Source organism: Porites lutea, chromosome 3 (assembly GCF_958299795.1).
Source record: "Porites lutea chromosome 3, jaPorLute2.1, whole genome shotgun sequence".
Taxonomy (NCBI): domain Eukaryota; kingdom Metazoa; phylum Cnidaria; class Anthozoa; order Scleractinia; family Poritidae; genus Porites; species Porites lutea.
In genome coordinates this window covers 10858552-10870520 of record NC_133203.1, presented here as the reverse complement: position 1 = coordinate 10870520, position 11969 = coordinate 10858552, and the positions used below count along the sequence as shown (strand labels likewise).

Genomic DNA, 11969 nt, shown 5'->3' with positions numbered 1-11969 from the left:
TTTCCGAGAAATGGCTAACTTCCTTTTCTCAGCGGAAAAGCTCTCGCGAACTTACCCGAGTCCAACTTCGGACAAAGTTCGATACTTCCGATACCCTTCGCGTACTCTTCGTACTCACTCGTATTTCGCTGACAACATCATTGCGTGACATCGGAAACCTGGCTGGAAACGCCGGAACCGCTCTAAACCTCAAATACGTATTTCAAACTGAAAGTTTTTATAATGCTTTCACTTTGAAACAAAACTTATCATTAAAGTCTCGCCAATTATAGGTATTTTGTTTAAATCATGATTGGGATACTCGTTTTAATGGCTTTGGACGCTGCTATACCTTGTGTGTTATGGTTTAATTGTTTCAGGTGATTTCTAAGAAATGTAAATGTTGGGGAAAACGCGGAAGAAACATTAATTTCCATGAGCTAAGTAGCACTAAAGGTTCAGTGGTTCATGCATATTCTCAGAAGAAACGGAAGAATTAGACATTGTTTTACAAGACGAATAAAAAAATAACAGATTTTATTCCCCGAATAACGGTGAGATATGTGACAGCCATGAATGATACCGTTGTTGGTAAAAAGAAATATGTGAGGTGCAGAAGTTTTATGATGACGATCGCAGTTATTCTGTATTTAAGTACAGTGAATGAGCGAAAGAAAGTGAATTTTCCTGTTTGTTTTGAAATGGAGCGAGTTATACGAAACATTGGTGAACACAAAAGCAACAACATTTGAAAACAGCGCTCTATCAACCCTTGTTTCTTCGAAGAAATGCAGTTGTCTTCCCATTTTTCCATGAAACTAACGAATGCATCTTTTCGAAAATTCTGTCACTGAACCAGTGATACTGATAGAGAATGTACTGTTATGACGGAAGTTAGCGTGTTTCGAGTGTTATTATTGAGCTACAATTTGACGCTGGGGTCGTTCCACCCCGATCGACCTGGCGCGTACCAATACAGAGCGAGCTAGCAACTACAGTCTCCCAACCACGGGATAAATTCTCAAAATTTTCAGTAGAAAGCCAAACAGAAGAGGAAAATAAGCCATGAGACTTTTCTTGATGAACAAGGTACTCTATATAAGTATTTGATAGTCAGTTAGAAAGACTGAGGTCGTGATTCGGCTTGTGTGGAGTGAGGGGTATAGCGGTTGGGCCCGCCGCTACAAATTCGCGCACAAGTTTGCATTGCAAATTTTTGACAATTATGGTATTTTATACTAGATCCTTCACTTATTTGCTGTCCTTTAACGTATTTACATTTTTTAAACGTTACTTTTGGAATCTGTGCCCCTCCTTTTCTTACTAAAAACGTTCCAAACAGGCCATGCTTACTGAATGTTGCCTGACGATCAGAGTGTGCTGCAGGCCGGCCGTACAGAACTGCATATAGTATGTTTTGTATGCAATTCCGCACTTTTAAGATACAGGCTTGGAACATGTTAAAAGGTAAAAAAATAACTTTGGTGGTGCTACAGAGTTTTGTTATTGAAAATGTATTTTTCTCCTCGATTTTGAACATTATCGAGTAAAGTGGAAGCTCCCGAGTCGGCGCGGCCGTGAGACAGAGCCGGTGCAGTGTTACATTCTTAATTCGCAAAGTCTTCTTTTTCTGGTTTTCGCGTTTTCGAGGCTACATTTGCCAAACACGGACCAAAAACAAACACCGTATTTAGAGGTTCCGTGTTCCTTTGATTAAGAATAAACTACAATCCTGAACTGAACTTTACCTTGAATGTCCTAAATTATAATGGCGTTGGCGGATTTTACCTTCACTTACACGATTAAACCAGCCCTGAAATTTCTTTGCTTCAACCAAAAAAAAATGCATATTTAGAATCTAAGAATTTTCTTTCATTTTTCTTATCAAAAGCCAAAGAAGCTACCCAATGGATAAGCTAAGTTCTGCGAATTAAACATTTTAATGTGGATAATGGCCGCTCGTGCGTTACGTGTGGTTTGGTCCAATAATTCTAACCTTAGAAGACACTCCTGTAAATGATTTTTTAAAATACTAAATAACGCAATGAAAAGCTCATGCGACAAACATTTATCAACATATCGTGAAAAGAAATTTGTCTCTAAAAGAGGCCTTCTTTTCCAAATTGTGTCAAAGACAATATGCATGGCTCTTATTTTAAAGATCGAAAATACCGCGTTACAAAGTGAAAGTAGCTCTCTGATTCGATAGTTAGCAAAAGTCGCAAAAAATCCTTTGCTTTACAGCCTTTTTGTCGAATAACTTATCGGCTGCGTTTTTCTAGAACCTTTTGAGTCTTCTCCTTAACAGAAAATAACAAATAAAGTATACACTATATTTATGTTTTGATTACAAATTATGGGCGGCGTTTCAAAAGCGCTCACTAGTTTTTCTCCCTTTTTTCGAATGATTAATTTCGTCCTTTTTGTCAGCCGAGTTTATTTACCTGTCTTACGTTCAGCGTTAGTTTATTAATCGACTATTTTATCGGTAAAGTTAGGAGTCTTAAACCTGGAGCTTGGCAGAACGAGACTGTCCGTATGCATTGCTATAATGGAGATTAGTACATCATGGTGGTTATAAACAAACCAAGGGTTAGGTTCAACATTCTTCTCTCTTTCCTCAGTGAAAAAAGATTTAATTCAATCAGACCTACCCAGAAAAACACCAAAGCACCTAGCTAATATGTACGGCAGTGTTAGAATAATTTAGTGCGAAATGTTTCCATATAAAATGACCTTGGCGAAGCATTCAAGGTGCAAGCTCAGGTTATTATGATCATGCATTTGTGAACACAGATCAAAACTGATATACAAACCTAGCCATTTCAGAAACCTTTGCTCTTCTTCTTTTCCCCTGTAACAAGAATAAATATTAACGTTAATAAATATTCTAAAACATAATGCCAAAAATTGGTCTATTGGTCCTAAGGTTTGGATAACTCAGATGTTCTTTGAAATTTTCCTCACAAGGAAGGTGTTGGTGTAGCAATTATGGCTGTTGTAACATCCTTTAAAGAGGTTGAACTGTGATTGAGAAGTTCCCTTTCCATGTTTTTTTAACAAACAATCACAAACTTTAAGTAATAAACGTTTTCCCAAACATTTGTAGACTTTCTTCAATTTTGTCTTGATGAAAAGGGGATATGCAATAAGAAGTTCATCCAAAGCAATAAGCAACATGGCGAAGGATAATTACAATGCATTTGCACCTAAATCTTTCTTCGTGAGTCGTTCATGATTATATCGTCAATAAAAAAATGCTTGTTACCCATGATTTTAGATATTTTAGATATTCACAGGATCTTTCAGAAAATACACTTTCCCTAAAACCTATTAAACCGTTTGTAGTTCTAGGAACTAGGTCAGTCGTGATTATACTTTATTTAATTTGCAGCAGTTAAGTTCTGTTCCGTTGTGAACAAACCAACATACTCTTTTAGTCTTAAAACATTCCCAGCCATAGAATACTTTAAAAATCTTTTTTTTGTTTTTTGTCTGCTCTTTTAGCGATGAATGGGCGATATCATAAATGTTGGACCAAACAACTAACATCGTTTTCCATTTTACTAATAACAGCTTGAAGTTGCTTTCCAAGTGATAGAGTCATTGATCTTCATTAAAATAACGCTATCAAGGGCCTGAAAAGTTGCAATGTTGTCAACAATAACGTAAAAATCAGTTAAGAAGAAATTTTTTAAAGGAACAGAGTGTGTGTGAGTATAGTTTGAAGAAAATTAAACTAATTAAGTGCATGTAGAAGCATGAAGATGGTGGAGACCTCAGTTAGCTCTTGTTCTTTTTCTAAGAATTGGAAATCAGAAATCAACAGGAACAACTTAAAATGAAATTGACTGACCGGAGTACTAAGAAAGCTAAGATTAATGTTCCTGTAAAATTTAAAATTATACCTGAATTGTTTCTTAGAAAATGAATAAAAGTACTCATTTCCAGCTGTTAATCAGTCCTAAAGGAATATCAAAATGAGACTTGGCCCAAAAATATGTTGAAAGTAAGATGTCTTCTATGTTTGAACAATTTGAAATATATTCTGCCAGGAATAAGGTTGGTATTTTAAACTCTTCAGTTTCTCCAGGTTCTCTCAAAATTTTTGATTGTGTAAAGAGCTTTTATACACTTTAAATACTGCAGTGTTTAGTATGGATATCTGTTTCCTATGATCTATTCTATATCAACCTATGGTACACAAGAAGTCAACGGTGATTCGGGTGATAACTTCAAGTTTATAAATATAAAACACAGTTATTCGCCGGTTCTTAAAGGTTATACTTTCTTTAGCTATTAAATCGTTTAAACTTGTTCAAAACTCAACTGAGATTAAGTTTTTCTCTCTGTTTATATCGATACATCGTTCGCTCTGGTGGGACAACGTAAGACTTACTGCTTGCCATAAAATGAATATAATATTTTTTTCTTTATTTTTCGGACGTGTCCTACATGCCCCAGATTTATCTGCTTATGGACCATGTTATATGATTCTAGTTGCTTTTGAAATATAGCTCAGGTGATCACAAATTGGTTACTGAACATGAAGCTCAATAATGCATTATTGAATCAACGGTTGAGTTTTAAAATTAAAGGCGGGTACATTTAATAGTTACGGACTTAAGATTAAAAAATGCTCAGTTTCATGCACTTCGACATCGTTTTTTATTGTTACTACTGTCATGAGCAACAGAATCATTGTCATGTTAACTGTCGTCGTCATCATCATCATCATCATCTTGATCATCATCATCATCATCATCACTGTTGGTCTGTTGTTCGTATACTATAAGCGCAATACTAAATCGACGTTTTTTCAAGACATTTCTTCTCCAAAGAGTGTGCAACGTCTTGTTCAGTTTTTTTGGTTACATGTTAGCAGTCAAACTTCATGAAGCTTACTTTTCATCCACGTTGAAATTGTTCGTAAAACCTAATTACCGCATTTTTCCATGTTCCTCATGAGAAACAACATCGTCGTCGTCATCATCGTCATCACTGTTATTGTACAGTCATCACTTCCATGAATAACCATGATTTGTCGTATGTAACCATAGGCCACCACACTAATCACAGCTCAGAGTCCTGTCGATAAATATTTGGATCCACTAGATAGTGGGAGTAAAACATTTTGCTTTTTTTTTACCATTATAAATAAATAAGCTTGGGCTAAACTCTTTCCCTTAGCATTTGACGAGCATGTTTGATAGTTTCTGTAGATTTTTAGGAAAAATCTGATTGTATTGCATGTTACTAAAAATGTTTCAATTGTTACTGAAAGTAAGGCTTTAAAACCTTTTACTATTTGTAGCGATCATCATTATCATGCAAATCAAGTTTCGATCGTCAAAAGTAACATTGTCTTGACAAACGTTATCCATTTTTGCTTTTGTTCAGTTCTTCGGAGGCTTTTTATATCTTAATTTAATAAGTGAGAGATGATTTCTCTATTAATATCCTTGTTGTTTCTATGGCATAAGTAGAAATCACGGCCATCATCATCATCATCATCAACAACAACAACAAAAACAACAGCGTAACAACAACAAAAACAGCAAAATCGTCGTTATTGTCATCCTTTGTATAAGTAAATTACCAGCTTTCTTAGACTAAATATTCTTCAGCGGATATAATGCCACAAATTTCAGTACTCAGGCAAAACAATCATTGCCATCACCATTATCATGGTAGTCGTCTTTACTGAATACTTTCAAAAGACAACCCACAACTTAACTCATCTCTATACTGACAAAAAAACAACATCATGTACGTTTTCTGTTCTGGTAAGATTATATGAGCTATAAGCTAAATGTGTCGTTAAAGAAAGTTGCATGCTTTCAGATGATCTGAAAATAAATAACAAGGCAACTCTTCCCGTAATGTTCAAATACAGTAGAAAGGCTAAGACAGAACAAATACTCGAGCTCCTTCTCTTTTTCGACGTATTAAAAAGCCTTATTAAAAACTTGTGAGAGACAAGAAAGCAAACGTCTTTTATTTGCCGGGCACATCGTTAAGTATCTTATTTACATCTTCAGACACTGATCAATTTACTTCCCCTTCCGCAGGCTTTTCATTTTACATAATAAAATAATGTAATACTGAAAGCAAGCTTTAAGAAATAGGATTCTTCCCTGCCATTAGGATTTATTTATCCAGTCGTTGAGCATGATGAACATTCCATGAGAAGTCAAGAAATTACTAAGCTTGGTGGTGAAGTTCAGCTAACAAAAAGAAAAAACAAGTAAACTACAAATCATCTTTAGCCTGAGTAGTTCTCGGCTGCATGATCATAAAATCAGCAACGATTGCAGTAGAAATAAACTTTCTTTTCTTGTTTTCTATGATTTTATACATTTTATACATTTACTTAGTAAGGGATCTGTGTATTCTCAAATTTTTTATAATTATATAACCTTTCCGTGAAACTCACAACCAGCCTCTAAATTTCAAGGACCAAACTCAGTGGTTACCTAAGATAATTTGCAGCAAATTTCACACATTGTATTCTCTGTATTCTAATTAGAAGTGGTAACTTTTGCATTTTGCCACATGTTTTAACACTTAAATCAATTGTTTTCTTTCTTTGCACTTAATTTGAAGCTTACTGGTCTCTACTTTTCACTTGCTACAATCATTATTCAAACCGTGTTCAAAAAGACTTATACTTGTACATTTTGTAACATTATTGTCATTAGGGAAGACACTGTTCTAAATTAAAGTTTGTTGTATGGAAAATGGTGTCTGGTTCGTCCACCATAAATGTCGTCCGTTTATCGCGATTAACTTGTTCTATTTCTAAGAATCTTAGGCGAATAACCGAAGGTCGACTAACCACATTACCAAGAAAAGTTAAGATAGTTATTTGATGAAAGGGTGGCAATTATGTCATGTCGTAATTATTTTTTAGAAAATGAATCAAATGCGCACCTCCAACTATAGTCATTCCTAAAGCCGAGCATGAAGCTCATAAAGATCTTGACATGTAAGATGTCTCATATTTTGTGCTTGTCAGCATTACAATGTAACGTTGAGTTTCTTTCCTGATAAACAATATTGTCTTCAAGAAATGTTTTCCAGTTAGATATTGGGTACCCTAATTAGTATCAAGGTGTCTCGTTTTTGAACAGTTATCGAAATTTTTAATTCCGTTTCTTGAATTTTATAACATTTTAGGCTTTTTTAAATGTAATTTTTGTTTTTTAGGTGTTTTTTTAATTTTGTGTTTAACGCTTTTATTGTATTTTATTCTTTTATAATTTAAAATTCGAACTGCAACGGTAGTTTTTAAGACGCAGGACCTCAGTGGAGACCAGTTTCCAAGCTGAATGGGCCACCGTGTTTTTTTACTCCCCATCCTCCTCCTCCTCCTCCTCTTCATCATCACCATCATCATCGTTATCATCAACATCATCATAATGAACAACAACAACAACAACAACATGGACGACTACATCTTTAACTTTATCTTTTACATCATTAAATCACTAGCATTATATATCCTCCCGATGATGTGTAATCGTGCAGTCTCATCCAGAATCGGCATCATTCGTTATACACAATCAATAAAAACCTAAGTTAAGGTGCGGAAACGCTAATAACTGCCAAAAATCCTCCATTCCCTTAGTTCCAAAAAAATCCTTACGTACTGTTGTAACAAGGTTATTTTTGCGATAGAGACAAATGCAGTGAAACAGGAAGTCACGGCTCAGTACCAGTTGTACTAAAATAGAAAAGGAACTTATCCGGTTTGTTCCGGTGCTGGGCATCAAAAAATTAATTAAAGGTTTCAACTAAAATAGGAAATAGTAGGAAAAGGAAGGAATAGGGATGGAACTTATTCAGTATTGTTCCGTGGCAGTAAAAGATTATTCAAGTTAAGGTTCTGACTACAACGGATGCCTTCCCAGGACTCACATTTACGTCTCTTTGTCTTTTTCCAACTAATTAATGAAAAGATGACAGTAAACTCTCCTTACATTGCCCTCACATCGATAAGAAACCTTCATTTAGTTAATAAACAAGGACATATATTTTTTCAAATATTTGCCTTTTATATGTATTCATTCAGCAGGTCTGCTAAATCAGCCTATGCTGCCTTTAATACAACCTCAGTTCCATCAAATAAGACAGGTATGTGTCTATGTACTTGGTATATAAAATGAATGAAGGTGATTTATCCTCTTTTGATAAAACCCAACAAAAAGAGAACATTTAGATGTGTTGGTCTTATACACTCATTTAGCTTTCCACTGTCTCCTTCGAATATATCTTAGCTGTCAAGGATAGCTTCTTATGGACACAATTTTTCCAAGTTATTAAAGAGTCATTTAAATGTCTAAGCTATGGCCTTTTCCAAACTACAACATTTCTCTACAAGTTCGCCGATGAAAATATGAGAGATTTTTAGTGACCCTGCTGCGAATTTAACCTTTTTTATGTTTTGGAAAACTGTATTTTTTTTTTCGCTCAGTACAGTGGTAGTTGTTATGCACTAGAAGGGTTTGTTATATAAAGGTTTCAATTTTCTTCATTTCTTCTCTTACCCTTCTCTTTACTCTACTCTTTCCCCCGCCCCCCTCCCCCACCTCTGTCGTTGTTTTTTTCCTTCTGCTACTTGTGCACCGTTCCCACTATCTAGATTTCAACCCCCGAGCAACTTTACTCGGCTCCGTCTTCAGGTCCATTTTCCGCCAATGGGGACATACAGAATTCGGAATATTAAACGCATGCATGTGCGGAAAAGGGATACTCCATTCAAAAACAACAATTTCTATATAAACGTATTAAGAAGGGGGGAAATAAGGGATTGACTTCAGGGATGTGGAAGTAACCAACAACCTTTAACTCTTCCCCTTTCCTTTTACAGCGTCAGTAATGTTTTCAGAATATAGCTGAAATCCAGGCAGTTGAGAAGTGCTAAAGCCGAGTAGGGATATCAGACTTCAGTTCGGACTCCGATTAGAACTTTGGACTTCGAATATCAGAAAACGGACATTGGACAACGGAGATTAGCCTGAATTTCATCCGATTACTTCCAGTCGTTATTACTCCCAAAACGACTCGAAGCAATCGGATGAATTTCAGGCTAAACGGAGATACGACATCGGAAATCGCACGTGGGACATCGGCCTTCAAACTTTAGACTTCAGTCTTCGCACTTCAGACTTGAACTATAGACTTCAGATTTCAATCCTTAACGCCATGTTGTAGAACAAGTATCACGGCGTTAGTAAAACCTTGAATGGAGTCGCCCTTCACTAATGATATGACAATTTATCAAATTTTCGTTATCCTCAGAGGTTTTGTATGACCCGGAACTTTATTTTCCAGTGTAATAAAATCTTAAAAGGATTAATAACCACCTCATCATGGGCGAAAGAATAGTTGCTCGACCGCGAACAGACTTTGCTTTCAGTGTTATCTTACAGATGTAACCGGTTACTAATACAGTTAATTTAAGAGAATTCGCTTACTGACACTACTCAGCTCTGAGATACAAACTATAATCGCAAGAGTGTTATGATACCAAGAATTTCTATGACCAATAAAAATCTCTTTGCTCCCTTTTATACAATTCCTTATTATAAAGCCTATAATAATTTTGTCATAAAAATAAAGGCCAAATATCATCCCTCATAAGGAGATGTGGCCTCCCTTTGGTATCCGACGAATTTGTTTCGAAACAAAAATTTCGAAACAATTCCATTACACTGCTAAATAGACACCAAAACCGCTTTTTTTCTAACAATAACATTGCTTTTATTTAATATTAATTTACCGAGGAACTCTATAACACCCCTGTAGAGGTAATTTATCTGGGACCATTAAGCTTAGAAACGATAAAAGAAGTTAGAAACTAAAACAAAAAAATGGGTTGGTCCGCTCATCAGTTGTACATTGTTAAAATCAGGGAGAGAATAGGCCATATATGAGGTACACATTTATAATGCTCTCAAACACAATCCAAAAAGCAAACCCGTGATACCGTTATGGTAGCATTTGCATTTGCTCTTAAAGTAATCTTATTAAAGAGGCCGCATAAAAAAACAAACCAACAAACAAACTAAGGGCAAGTAAACGAAAACGTTCAGAAAGATAGTACAGTTGTCGTCTACGGGTGAAAAAGCTGACTAAACTATAGGTAGCGGCATAACTGATTCCCGAGTCAGGGTAAAGACAGTTTTAGCAGAGGCAGAAGTAATTGATCCTTCAATAGCTCGAACTAACTCAGGTAGGTGGGGCTCTTTCCTCGGGTGAAAATAATCTGCATGTTAACTCCCGGATAAACCGCGCAAATAGGTTTCTTCAAAAAGTCTCAGAGCAAAACGCTGACTAGGGCCAACCAAAGCTCCTTCCAACAACTTGATAGAACTCTTCATTTAATGGTCTGTAGAAGTCACGCAACAGTGTTACCACGTCTTCATTTACCGGAGGGTGGGGTCGCCCCTTTGACTCCGACAAGCACCCGGTGTGAACCCCTTCCTTTTCCTTCTTAGTTACCGGAACAAGACACAAAAACCCCTTAGTTTCGTTGTAATAAAATAAATCATCAACGATAAAAGGTTTCAAGTTTAAGAAATTCTCCACAATCTGCATTTCATTGACAGGATTCTTCACCAGTTCTTCCCCGTTAATAAAGTGAATCTGCTCGAGAGGGAAATACTGCAGCCATCTTTTCAAATGGTCAACGTAAATACCAGTCGTAATTAGTGGGGTGCTTTTCCGAAGTATCTGGTGCTGAGAATTTTCCGTCACGTAATCCTCAAACGGTCTCAATGTACCATTGGATTTCTCAAGCAACTGAGCGTAATCTGAAATAGCTCGAACAGTAGGATCACGGACTACTACTAATAGTTTAATGGAAGACGACATATTATAAATTAACTCGGGCGCGTCATCTGTTACGAAGTACGCAGGAGTTTTTTCAATTGTGATTTGATTCGGTAAGGAAGGCGGCATTTGCTCTCTGTACCATTCAAGCCCAAGAACATAGTTTTCCCTGCGATCAAAGAAGTGCACCTCTTGAGGACACACTTTAACACTAGGGTGACGGGACAGAAAATCAAGCACGGCTCTTGTGCCTCCCTTCCTTATTCCAATGACAAGAGCGTTGGGAAGGCGTCGTTTCAATTCTCTTTCATTTTCTGCGTCAATATAGATTATTTCCTCTATGCCTCGTGTCTCTTTATTTTCCCAGGAATGCGAGGTCGTTTTAGTGTATCGATGGTATATTGTTGTGTGGTAGCTAGGCGTCCTCGCAGTGGTAACGAAAGTCAGCGGTACGTTTTCAGAGAGGGACTGACGTTGATTGTAAATGAGGCAGCATAAGGTTCCTATTGTAAGCAAACAACACGTGAACCAAAGGTGCCTTTGAAGATACTTTTTCCTCATCATATGTTTGGGATTCTTGGCGTGGACTTCTCTCTTCTCAGCGGTTGTTGGACCCGGTCTTCTGAGCTCCTGAAAAATTGAAAATAGTGTCATCATTTCATTGTCATATCTCTCGGCTCCCCCTTATTCAGCGTATAAATTTGTTAGTACATGTAGCAAATCTCGCTTGTGGGATTTTTTCCCCCATATTCTCCGCTTAAAAAAGCAGGAATAAAAATAGCACCTTTTATTTTCAACAATATCTATAAGTTAAAGTGAGATTATTTTGATGAAACGAGTCGCTCAGTAGAAACACCGAAAGGGTAGGGTACTTACCATTTACATGGAAAACTGACCGGAAATTCCATTTGGAAAATCAAACGGTTCGCGCCATTCAGATTGGGAAGCTTCGGAAAACATGGGCTGATATTTTAGGCGCAATGCAATTTTTCCAGTCTTCTTAGCCAGTTTTCAGCTGATTTAGATAGTACTTTGTGGCGGGTTGTTCTCCCACCACGTCAAATTTTACAGTTTTATGTTTATGCCCAAGATTTCCACCCGGGTGGTTTGTGGAAATGGTAAGAACCCCAGGACTCTCTCTTGTTAAGACAAGG

The 11969-nt window shown here is 36.6% G+C and overlaps 1 protein-coding gene across 1 annotated transcript; it reads right to left on the bottom strand.

Annotated features, from left to right (window-relative positions):
* Positions 1-10317: 10317 nt before the first annotated feature.
* Positions 10318-11469, bottom strand: LOC140931542 (heparan sulfate glucosamine 3-O-sulfotransferase 5-like). The gene has a single exon (XM_073381349.1). The coding sequence runs from the start codon at positions 11467-11469 to the stop codon at positions 10318-10320; it is 1152 nt and encodes a 383-aa protein (XP_073237450.1).
* Between the last annotated feature and the right edge of the window lie 500 nt (positions 11470-11969).

Coding starts and splice junctions, on each gene's coding strand:
- LOC140931542 (XM_073381349.1), bottom strand. CDS start 11,469: ATGACACTATTTTCAATTTTTCAGGAGCTCAGAAGACCGGGTCCAACA.